We start from the raw sequence: 12679 nt of genomic DNA, 5'->3' as shown, positions 1-12679 counted from the left end.
GGTGCTAACCACTGAGACACCTGCAGCCCATCATTCTTCATGCACTGGTCAATTTTGAGAGTTTGAGATGTTTTGCGTTCCTTACTTGTCTTTTTTTAGACTAATGGGAAAAAATATATTAAAAAATATACATTAAGTGTTCATTTTGCTTTCTCTGTTTGCATCCATAGGTTTTAACTCGGATACGTATCTTATTACTCTGAGCCTGAAATCTCCACCTCAATAGAACTTACATCCACCAAACTTTCCAGTTTTATTCCTGTCTGTATTTTAAAGGTTTTTACGAAGGGATTTGTTCATATAACAGCCATAGTCTGATTTATGGGACCTTTGTTCTTGCTCTTTTCTCTCTCTGGCTGTTGACAGTTCTGATTTATTAAGTGATAAAAAGAGATATCTATAAAATCTTCTTGACAAAAACCTCATGTCAACAAAGTGAAGCAACATTCTGTCGCCGACTTCCTCCATTGTTCAGATATCTGTTCTAGAAAGTTATGCAAATGAGGGCATTTTTAGCTAAATGATACCTCACAGAAAACACAGAAGGTCCCACCCTGAGAGTTGGTTTCTTAAGTTTGTGATGTGTGAAAGCCTGGAAGTCTGAATGTGTTTCTGTGACTGTCATCAGGTGGAAATGTCCAGACACAGTGTTTGACTGCTTATTTAAAAAACAGCATATGGACATGTTAACGGGGTGAAAAACTTCATTTTCACCGGAGGGAGTCTTTGTTTTCATCTTGACCTGCTCCTGAGGAAAACATGTGAACGCTGCAGCACATCCTGATGTTGGAGTCTTTAACCACAGCAGACACACTGCAGTGTTTCACCACCATACAGTTCAATGCAGTCGCATGTAAATAAAAAATACACACTGTACAGAACACACGTCAGTGTAAATGTATAAAATCCAATAATATGTGCATTTGGAGTCTTATTAATGATAAAACATCAAGTCATATCGTCACAGGTTGTTGCCAAATGTCAATGTGTTTTTTTTTAGATGTTTCACTCTTTGACAGACCTCGAATCAAAACCATTCACATTTGGCTCCATCCATACTGATCTGCTTATCCAAACTCAGGTTGTGATGGCAGCAGGAGGAGCGAGACGTTCCAGGCGTCTCCTCCCTCCCCGGCTCTGCCTGGGGGATCCTGAGGCCTTCCCAGGCTACGTAATCCCTACAGCAGGTCTGGGTCCACCCCGAGGCCTCCTTTCCGTTGGACATGCCTGGAAAACCTCCAAAGGACGGCACCCAGGAGGCATCCTAATCAGATGCTACGACCACCTCAGCTGACTCTAATTCTCCTCTGAACTCCCTCCAGATGCCTGAACTCCTCACCCCGGCTCTGAGGTCGAGCCCAGACACCCGACACATGAACTCATTCATGAACAGTCTACATCTCTGTTCGACACCATCCAGAGCTCCTGACCACAGGTGAGGACTGGAGCGTAGACTGATGAGCAAACAGCGAGCTTTGCCTTCTGGCTCAGCTCCCCTGATGCTACTCTCGTCCATCTGTCCATCTCATGCTTTCCATTTATCCTGAGACACTAAAACTCCTCTGCTTGAGGGAAGCAACTCACTCCCAACCTGGAGGAGGCAACCCCTCATTTATGAATATAAAATCAATCACAGCCCAGAAAGCACTTCCTGCTGTTAATGTGGGTTTTATTGTATGTGATGCAAACTGATTTTTAAGCTTTATCCTGGGCATTAGTGGATGACATTGTATTTCCTGCTTGTTGGGATCTCTCAGGCCACACGGGGCGTCGCCCACGCTCAGAGGACAACATGGTGCACAGTCAGCAGTTTACATGGAAGTCAACATGACGCACGACTTTGATGAAAATCCCCAAAGAGTTTATTGAAGATGAATAGTTTACAACAATCCCAAAACATCCCTTTAACTTGAAGCAATGAATCAGATGATGTTGTTTTTATTATTTTCTTTCATGTTCTTTGCATGTGACACGCGTGTCAGAAAACTCAGCAGAGTTAGCTCACGTCACAGATGACAGAGATGCATCCACGTGAACAGCAGCAGGTCAAAGGACGACGTAAAGACCAGGAAGTCTGTCTTTAGTATATTGGAATGATCTCAGTGGTGCATTTGCATGAAGCAGGGCACCAGGCAGCCACGTACTTGTTGCTGCACCCGGTTGTATTTTTCATGGCTGGACAGTTGATGTACTTGTTTATGTAAGGACACGGGTTGGCTGAAACAACACAACAGAAACAGACAGAGATGAGCTCATTAGCCTGATCGTCACCATCACAAGCCCTGATGATGAAACATCACATCTGGCACATGGAGAACACACAGAGTCTGTTACTTACTGCAGAGTTTGTCGTCACAAGCATCTGGACAGGAGCCACATGAGGGTCCCGCTTTGTACGGCTCATAAGGTTCAAAGTTTCCTCTGTTAAAAGAAAAGGAGAGTTTTTACTTCGCCTCATCTAACTGTGACACAAAAAACTAAACACATACATAGATTAACGCTTCAGTTTTTCTCCACAAAGAGTGCAGAAGGTGTCACGTACGCTCGGTAGTAATGGCAGCCGTAGAAATAGATGCCGTTGGGGCAAAGTGTTGCTCCGCAGCCGACCTTGTACGAGCTGTTCCACACCACCTGAAGACAGAGGAATCGCTTTTAGTGCTGCTGCAGGTCATCAGTCAGGTCACCAGGGTGTAAACAGCACGTTTCCAATACAGAAATAATAATAGTAATAGAAAGAAGAAATAGAAAGGAGGTTAAGTGCTCCCAGTTTCCCATAACATACTAAATTAACTGGTTTATTCACATTTGCAGTTTGTAGAGTTCTACAGAGGTGCTGATTGCATAAACGCTGTTGTTACTTTATCAGGTTTTCTTGAGATACCTGGAAAATATATTTAGCTGAGTTCGTTGATTTATAGCGAAAGTATTCAAAATGGCACATTTATTTTGCTGAAGGACACAAATAAATCTTGTGTTTCTACTTTAATTTCTTTTCCCCGTTTGATTTTTTGGGGATATGAATCCTCTGGTGAATGCAGGATCGGTCACTTCTGCTCTGTTCAGTAAATTCACCATAAAACAGGAAAAACAAAAGGACAGAAAAACTCCTCACCTGTCATGACACCAGAATCACTCAGGAGCTACGTTATGTGTTTATGTACCAACGGTAGAGCTTTGGGGGATATTGATCCTGGATCTATTGGATTTTTTACACACATGCACCTTGTACATGTTGTTCTGTTTCATTCTGTGTGACTCTTCTATTATTTTATATTATTCAATACATGTGGACTCATCGAGCACTTTATTAGAAACACCCGTTCACTTGCTCATTCATGCAAATGCACAATCCTCTAATGCACCATGTCACAGAGCAAACGTCATCTCAGAGGCCTCCGTGGTCACCAGATCTCCATCCAGGAGAACGTGTGGTCAAACCAGACATCTACAGCTGACACATCTGCAGGAATGATTGTGTCGACATGGAGCAGAATCTCTCAGGAATGTTTGAATCAGTGGTACCAAGAACTGAGCAAACCGAATGTCCCACGGATCAGTCCGGCTGATCCCAGCACAGCGTCAGCCCGTCTCAGCTCGACTTCCAGCGTTCGCTCCTCTTCTAGCTGTTTCTGATCTTCGCTCCTCAGAGATCTATATCTGGCTCAGGACTGACTGCTCTGCTTTGTTTGGCTGAAAAAACGCCGTGAGATCAGCGAGACTTGAACCAAGACAGTAAATGTACAGAAAAGAAAACAAACGAATGTTCACGATCCACAGAGGTTCAGGTGCAAGCAGTCATCTGATCCATTGCTGATATAAAACATTTCCGCTTTAATCAAAAAAAAGAAAGAAGAAAAAAGAAAGAAAGCAGGAACCATCACGTAAACATAAGCAGCAGCTGTTCTGTCCAACCCGCCGGTACCTGAGTGTAGTGGCCGACGGTTTCTCCGTTGGAGGATCCGGTGGGGTATGTGTAGTGCGACACCTCGTTGTGCCAGGCCTGGATCACGTCCGTCCACGAGGTGAGAGCAGATGAATAGAACAGATTCTCACCTAATTCATATCCTGCAGGACGGTGGGAATCACAGAACGGCAGCACTGATTAATGGGCGTCTACAAATACACCACTTTGTTTTTATATGCCAGCAGATTAAGTTATTTAGATAAAACAGGGTTCATTAAAAGGCCTATTGATAGCAATCTCCTCAGCGATAACAGATCCTGTTCTGTGTAATGTGTTATTAAAGGAGGGTATTAAGAGTGAAGATAAGATAATGTTCGCCGTGACTCTGACCATCAGTCACAAGGTTGTTCAGCTCACAGGGAAGCTTTGCACCCAAAGCATCTCGGAGGTTTTATTTGAGGCATACGTGGTGCAAAAAAAAGGAAGGAAACAACGAGAGAAGGGATAAAAGGAAGCAGGAACATACCGTTGAGCATGCGGGTGCTGGGCGCTCCATGAGCCAGTTCACACTTGTCGATCCAGGCCTGAGCGCTGGCCGCGACCTCCTCACTGTAGTTCTGCAAGAGACGGATGGACTTCAGTAAAAACATCCACTCTCTCTCTGTCCTTCATTTGGGATTTGAAACATAACATAAATAGAAAAAGAGAAGTTTCAGAATATATCCACTCCTAAGATGTAAAGCGGTTTTGACTGATGTGGCTTTGAAACGAGCAAATGTTCTGCTCAAGCAGCTCGAAGCCAGAACTGAGATCCAGAACAAACATGTGATCTTTCTTTTGACTCTCCTGCTGAAACCGAACACCTCACGACAGACAGCTCGTTTGGAAAAAGGACACAGAAGGACAAAAAGTCTTTATTCTGCTAACTGCTGGGTTGAATAAGTTGACTTTATCCCAAGATGTGACACGTGTGATGAACAGATTTGATTTAACTGTGACAGTCAAGAGTTGTCATAATTCAAATATGGATTTGAGCTGCTTGCATCAGCATAGATCCAGAGCAGGGGTTCTCTTTCCTCACAACTACAGTTAAAATCTGCTATTTCCAATCAGTTCTAAAACCCCAGCTTTGGGAGCCACTGGTTCCCAATTAAGTCTGAGTCAACATCATTACCGTCAACCTCTGCAACAGTGATTTTGAAAAGCAGCCAGTGGCTTCTATGGTTTCAGATCGCTGAGTGAGGCGCAGTAGCCCTCACCCTGTCCATTGTGTTTTTTTTTCCTCTCCTACAGGCGAGTGACAACAAAAGCTGGTAAATATTAGCAAACACTCTGTGAGCCACTTGGATTGTTTGAGCAGAAAGCAGAGCTGACCATTCTCAGCATGTTGGAGGCCGTGGGCTGGACCGCTCTCCTGAAGCCGTTGTGCGTGTTCACGATGTCGGACTGAGCCGCTGTGTTGTTTGGGCAAATGTCTGCACACACACACACACACACACACACACACACACACACAGATAGACATGCACACACATTAAGACCGATGTGTAAACACCAGATTAAAGACACAATAAGGACTGATATTTACTCTGGCGGTTTCATATCCATGATGTGACTCACAAACATATCCTGGTTTAATTGCTCTGAGATGGCTAGACATAACAAAGGAACACACAGAGGAGACTCGGCCAAATCCTCTAATCGCATCGGGAGACTTAGCGGCATGGTTTTAGTTAATGCTAAGAATGAAACATCTCAGTAAAGTTAAACGTGTGTGCTTACCTTGCTGTGGACACAGCACGGCGCAGAGCAGAGGACATGCAGCAGAGGAGAGACAATTCTGGTTAATTTCTCATCAGTGAAGCAGAGCAGAGAGTAAAAATACTTAAATAACCTAAATATTACTGGAACTACTTGATAAACTCCCAACACCCAGCTCTCATCTCCAAACTAACACTACAAACCCTTTATGGTTCCCACTGGTCCCTGAAAGCATCCAAGGTTATTTTCCATGCTGAAACAAATATTGTTTATATATATATACAATTATACTAGAAGGCCCTACAGAATAGAGTCTGGAAATGGATCATGATTTATTATCTCATCATTTATTTTGCATGGAAAAACTAATAAAACAAAGCTGCCAGATTCCAAGAGAAGCAAAAAAAATAAAAAAAAACCCACAATACTGCAGTCTAAAACACAGCTAAACCTGAAAAAGAAAGACCATGAGTACACGATTGGTACGTCATGCTCTGTGATTTGGTGGTAGACGTGTTTCTAGCCTTGTAATAAAGTCTATTGCAGCGTCTTATAAAATCTAAAAACCTGATTTCACTTCTACTCACCAGATTACAGGCGGCATGCACTTGATGCACGGCCAGGATGCAAATCAGAATTCCAAGCATTTTTCCAACGAAATGGAAGAAAACTTCTGAATAATGAAGCTGCAAAACAGAAATTCAAGTTTTATTGTGAGAACACAGATCAGTTCACACATAAACGACATTTGTAACTGAATTCATCTCCTCGACCTGAATGCCAGTGAAACTGTTAAAGAAGAGAAGGCATTAAAACCAAAAGCATTTCTTGCTGTTGAAGTGAAACGAAGCTTCTCCTCTTGACAGCTGGATGGTCTTCTTACATAAATCTATTTGTCATCAAAACATTTTTAAAGATGCTTAAAATAAGTTGAAGGAAACCTCTGAGCTGACATACCTGCACCCAGGGTTTCAGGAGGAGGAGGTGAGTTGGCACTTTTCTCTCCCTCCTTTTATAGATCCAGCTCAGCTGCTCGCTATACAGAAGAATATAGCACATCCCCCCTGGGCTCATAATGATGCAGCAGAATCCAGGGCTTTAAAGACCGGGAGCCGGACAAAAACAAGTTTATCACAAGACACTGAAGAGGCTTTTTCTTCCAAACAGTTTAACTGACAGGGGAGTAAACAAGGAATTGTTAAGCCCGGGGGTGTAGCGACTACCTGATGTATGGGCTCGTGTTTGCAGAGCACATAGTGGAAAGTCTTCTGAGGTCAAGGTAAACAGAAGAAATGGAGTCACGGTAGATTACAAGACAGAGCTGCATGGTCCAGTGTGTGTATGGATTAAAGTCACGCAGCTGGTGTGGGCACAAAACGCACCCAGTGCTTGCTTTGGCACCGGCCGATTCTGATCGACGTGTAGGAAAGGGAAGAAGGAGATCTTTCATAGAACTGTTTTTGTAGCTTTGTGTTTATTATCAGCCGGTGCAGAAGGACTGTATGTGTGGCTGCTGGTTCTTACATAAACCTGCAGAACTTTGGTCTCCCTGCATCCAGCAGGAAGAGGCTGATCAGAAAGTTCAGAGACTGTGTCTATAAAAATCAAACACTTGATGCAGGTTCTGCCATCACCCCCTCAAGATGGTCTTTTCATGCAGCAACACGCCGCCTGCAGAGTTTCTGCAACGCTTATAACACACCTTGGAAGTCCTTGTTATGTAGCCAGCATGATTCAAACAGCAATCCTTCAACTTGAATTTCATTTTGGAGAAGAGGTCACAAGGAAGTCATACATCTGGCCAGTAAGGCAGATGGAAAGCCATGATGGTGTTGCTGTGAGCAGGAACACAGCACATGGGAGCATCACCATGCTATCATGCAACATCTCAGGGCGCCGAATGTTCTCCTGCAGACACCTCAGGACAAAACAGCAGAGCTCTGCAGGACAGTCCAGCCCTGAGGGACCAATTCCTGGAGCACAACCACACACATGTTGAAGAAAACATGAAGGTTCCTTCTGTGGTCTGAACTGTGAAGCAGGGTTTAGGGTTAGCGAGGTACCGTCAGGTTTAACTCTTCAGGATTTTGAAGATGGTTCACTTCTTACTTATCGCCATGTTAAAGCACGCTGAACATCTAATAACCTTCTCAGATGATCGATCAACAGTCTACGGACCAATCAGGTCTCTCAGAAAGCAGCTTCAGCTAGAAAGTGCTGCAGAGCTCGTCTCTGAGAGGGTTTTAGAGCCACGTCATTCCTCTACAGGCTTAAAATCCTAAAACATACCGATAAAGCACGAAATCCTAGAATTTCTAAACTTTGTAAGATTTACAGTGAACCTTCTTCTTATCAGGTTTAATTATAGATGTATTTATTTTATATATTTATTCTTTATTTGTGTCTAAAACTGGGTTGCAGGTGTCTCAGTGGTTAGCACTGTTAGCGTCTCACAGCTAGAAGGTCACCGGTTGGCGTCCCGGTGAGGACACCCGGGATCTTCCTGCGTGGAGTCTCCATGTTCTCCCCGTGCAGCGTGGGTTCTCTCCGGGTTCTCCGGCTTCCTCCCACAGTCCAGAAACATGCTGAGGTTAATTGGTGATTGTAAATTGTCCGTAGGTGTGAATGTGAGTGTGCTTGGTTGTCTGTCTCTAAGTGTAGCCCTGTGATAGACTGGTTACCTGTCCAGGTGAACCTGCCTTCACCCTGAGTCAGCTGGGATAGACTCCGCCCCCCATGACCCTAGTGAGGATGAAGGTGTAGAGATGATGGATGGATGAAGGTATTGTATATGTGGTATGATCTTGTGCTCAAACAAAGGTTGAATAATTAACCTACATCTAAGTACCTTATAAATAATTAAAACTTTATTCAGATTGTGCCTCATATGATGATATGATCGATATTGATCAGCTGATTGAGTGGACAGCTTTCCTTCACGGTTTTAGTTGCAGCTGCGTAACAGGACAGCTGCTTTCAGCATGTGTGCATGTCATGCTGGTTTGGGATTATAGTTTGTTCTCCATCTGATAAATATGCAGCCGATCAGGCGTCAAACCTGCCGTGTTGATGATTCGTCATCCGGTCGTCAGGTTTATTGAAGCAAGTTAACAAAAAGATATCCTCAGTGTGCTGAACAGGCCTCTGGTGTTCTGACCTGATACATCTGCCCAGTCTGGGAGGCTGCAGCTCTTTCACAGGGAACATTTCCTCTCCTGGCAGCACCTGCACATCCACCTCTCGTCACCAGCGATGATCTGTAACACAAAGATCGGATCATCCAGCTGCTGACTGACACAAGATGTGATGTTCGCTCTTCTGGTCCAGCTTTAGTTCCACGCAAAAATCATAAACATGCACCTACCAATGACACCGGTCCTGTTTTTGATTGTGGTTCCTCTTGATGCTGAGCTTCTTTTTTATGCTTCCTACCACAACACTCATGGTTGCTGTGGCCTGCTCCATCTCCGTTGCTTCCCTCCTCACATCTGCCAAACCGATCATTGCTGATAGGGATGTTTAGGCCTCTCATACGCCTTCCTAAGTGCACGTTTTTTTTTTTTTTAAACTCTGGTTTGTGTGTATCTGTGAGGACATATAAAACCAGGAGTTGGAGACGCCACATTTCAAACTCTGCTGATGCAACAGTGGTTTGGTCGGCGCTGGAGCACCGAGCTTGGCATCGCTGCACCACTTCACTGGAACACAAAAGCGTCTGTGTTTGCATCCACATCCACACTGTTAGGTCCACATGCTGGGTTTTTTTTTTTTTTTTTTTTAAACATACGTGGAAGAATATCCGTATTAGTGCGGACAAGGCCTTAAAACTCCAGTGTGCTGTGAGATTTACCTGGCGCCAACAGGCTTAATCAGCATTGTGTGAATTCGTTTGACAAGGGCTTGAATATAACAGAGGTCCATTTATATGTAAGTTCAGCTCTAAATAGAACAAATACAGGAATGTGCAGAAAGATTGTCACTGAACCTGCAGCACAGGCTCAGAGGCAAAACATGAAATAATAGGTTTTAATTGTAATCAGGTGAGTCCTTTCTCTGGAAAACTCTGGAAATGAGGCACCTGAAGCCGCCGTAATCAATGTTCTTATATGAACAATACATCAGACTGCTACATGTGGCATAAAAGGTCAAGGACAAGGAGTGGAGGGAGTGTTTCAGACACATTTAACCATTAGTTTCATTTGTTTTATTCTGATGTCAGATCAAAGTCCGGCTGCGTGAAACGCAGAAGCAGCTCAGATACGCACCAACAAAGCAGAACTATTATCTCTGAGCATCCTGGTTCTCAGCACATTCTTCTCCGTTGGTCTTGATTATGGGTCCTAATGCACAATGAGCATTATGCTGCCATCGGCCCGTCGCTCGCTGCCTGATTGTTACGCAGCACAATGTGCAGCTGGAGTCAGAGCAACACAGCAAACAATAAGCTGTCAATAAACTTAAGATATTATTGTGTAGTTCTGAATGTCGTGTTCTTTTTTTTGTCTTTTGCTTTGAAAAGAAAAATCTCAGGACCACATGTGTTCTCTGGTTTAATGTCTATGATCTATAAATACCGACTGACCAACGATCAGCGGCCTGAGACGGTTTATGCTTCAGTTTGTTTACATCTTGGAGGTTTTTTTTGTCGTACGCGCTGCATGTTCTATCATGTTCTAAAATGATCTCAGAGAACACGACTGCTTCCACCTGTTGTAATCACTGCTACATCTAAACACGATTAACTGCTCAGTGTTCCTCTGCAGCCTCCTTTTGTCTTGACCTCGGGTTTATTTACTGTTGGAGAGGAAAAGTTGGTTCTAATTTAATCTGAGAATGTCGATGACACGACGCGGTGGCACGACGGAGCGAAACTTTTAGCGAAACACGGACATGCTCGTGTTGAACATCTTAGTTTATTGTGTTTGCATGCCGACTAAACACAGACGTACTGCTGAGGCTGATGGGAACAGACGTCTGACCACCTCTGTTTGGCAGCTCCAGCCAGCTGTACACCTGGTTTAGGTTGAATACAGGCCTGCTTCGTGTTTTTGTCCACTTTGAGTTTTGTTGAAATGTTTAAAGGCTGTGAACAATCAGTGTGCTCCGGTCGCCTGTCCTCATCTGGAGATCTGCTCTCCTTGACCTGAGATGCACCTGATGTCGCTGCATTTTGCTGCAGAGAACCAGGTTCATGCTTGTTTCTACTTAAAACGTTTGACCAGCTTGTGCTCCAGTTTAAAAAACGTGCAGTTTCACACAAAGACACTAAACCCGTCCTAAGTCATGTCTTCACCTGGTACCTGGTATCTGACTCGCCAGCTGACTGCGTGGCATCCAGACGTGTTTTTTGTTTTCCGTGTGCCACTGTTGACTGAGGGATGAAGGACAGCATAACCCTAACCTACTATCTACTTACTGTCAACATGAGCAGCTCACCGTGGATTTGTCTTAATGCCGTTAAGCAGACGGATGAAGCACAAAGCGCACACACAGAAACAAAACGATATGACCAGAAACTAGGAAAGATACTGCATTAAAAAACTGAATATGAAATAAAATAAAAAAGGATTGAGAACAGGATAAGATGGAACTCTTGCAGTGCAAAATAAAGCTGAATGTTAAAAATTAAGAGCAGAAGTCCTGAACAGGTCCAGGCCTCCTGTTCTCGTCCTGAACAGGTCCAGGCCTCCTGTTCTCGTCCTGAACAGGTCCAGGCCTCCTGTCCTCGTCCTGAACAGGTCCAGGCCTCCTGTCCTCGTCCTGAACAGGTCCAGGCCTCCTGTCCTCGTCCTGAACAGGTCCAGGCCTCCTGTCCTCGTCCTGAACAGGTCCAGGCCTCCTGTCCTCGTCCTGAGGACTCACTGTGAAGCATTACTGCAGACGGCAGGAAGGACTTCCTACAGCAGAGTTAAAACAGCAGACTTATGAAATGATCTTCAAGTGGTATGCTGTTCACACACAGCCCCATGACTGATGTATTTGCACTTCTGATTCTTAATGGCTCTCAGCTCTTGTTCCTTTGTGTTTGAATGCACTTCAGTTCCCACATGCCTGTAGTATACTGTACTGAATGTTTGCACCACATTTCGTGGGACTCCATCCAATAACTGGCGATACATTTCACTGAAATCCCCATATGTTAACCCCAAGGTGCCGCTCCATCTTCTGGGAACCACCGGTTTCTATACATTTTTTGCCAATCCGTCAGATAGACGTGGAGATATTTTCATGGATAACTGGAAACAGATGGAGACTATGAATCTATGTAATATCTGCTCCCAAACAGTTGCTGAGATATTTCAGGCCGGACCAAACTGGTGGACTAACTGACAGCCTGACGTCGCCATCTGTAGAGCCGTGGCGCCAACGTGGCAAAAATCTAAGATGCCAAGTTTGGTGCGAATCCAACCAGCAACGTAACGTCATTTTAAATCATGATATATTTGATGTGCGGCCGCCAGCCATACAGACTTTAAACTAAGAAACACAAACCTCAGTCAGGTCGCTTTCAGCTGTCAGAGGTAATAAATGGTAAATGCAACGATGGGTGCAGTTCATTATGTACCAATGGCGTTACTGTATACATCGAGATATGCTTTTCTTGGAACAAAAACTCCTCTCATGAAGTAAGAATGAAGGCACACCATTTAAAGTAATAGTGGCCATTACAGAGGCGAGCGCTCGACAGCCCTGAGTGCAGCTCCAGGCAGGTACCCCGGGCAGCAAACTGACAGAATAATGAGGCGAGGCTCTGTGAAAATTACATGAGAAAGGTGGAAGTCTTTTGTTGGAAATCTTTTCTTGTTCATCCCCTGTTGCTGAATTTACATTTCTATCCAGTGGGGGGAAAGAAATGGTCCTGAATGCACAGCCGAGCTCTACGTGGCCAACAGGTTCTGTTAGAACAAGGGTGTCAGATAAAGGTATTTCATTTTGAACAGAAAAAAATATAACGTAGATTTTGTGTAAACTATTATGTAAATTAGCGACACCCGGCCAGAATCTGACCACAGC

General features: G+C 44.1%; 1 protein-coding gene across 1 annotated transcript; it reads right to left on the bottom strand.

Moving 5' to 3' along the window:
* Positions 1–1913: 1913 nt before the first annotated feature.
* LOC103356863 (cysteine-rich venom protein) lies at positions 1914–6645 on the bottom strand. The gene is made up of 9 exons (XM_008281172.1): positions 6623–6645; positions 6253–6351; positions 5687–5690; positions 5279–5379; positions 4431–4521; positions 3923–4065; positions 2543–2631; positions 2339–2421; positions 1914–2217 (listed from the first exon to the last, which is right to left on the bottom strand). Exons 2-9 carry the CDS (start codon positions 6310–6312, stop codon positions 2081–2083), a joined length of 708 nt encoding a protein of 235 aa, XP_008279394.1. The 5' UTR covers positions 6313–6351; positions 6623–6645; the 3' UTR covers positions 1914–2080.
* Positions 6646–12679: the final 6034 nt, after the last annotated feature.

Source organism: Stegastes partitus, unplaced genomic scaffold (genome assembly GCF_000690725.1).
Source record: "Stegastes partitus isolate 25-593 unplaced genomic scaffold, Stegastes_partitus-1.0.2 Scaffold225, whole genome shotgun sequence".
Taxonomy (NCBI): domain Eukaryota; kingdom Metazoa; phylum Chordata; class Actinopteri; family Pomacentridae; genus Stegastes; species Stegastes partitus.
This window is presented reverse-complemented; position numbering and strand designations above follow the sequence as displayed.

What these genes read in the sequence shown, in the direction of transcription:
- LOC103356863 (XM_008281172.1), bottom strand. Translation starts at nt 6,312, where the DNA reads ATGCTTGGAATTCTGATTTGCATCCTGGCCGTGCATCAAGTGCATGCC. An exon ending in CAGCACCCGCATGCTCAACG is followed by an intron (nt 4,066 to 4,430) that starts GTATGTTCCTGC and finishes ACCGTCCTGCAG; the next exon opens with GATATGAATTAGGTGAGAAT. An exon ending in CCGTCGGCCACTACACTCAG is followed by an intron (nt 2,632 to 3,922) that starts GTACCGGCGGGT and finishes CTCTGTCTTCAG; the next exon opens with GTGGTGTGGAACAGCTCGTA.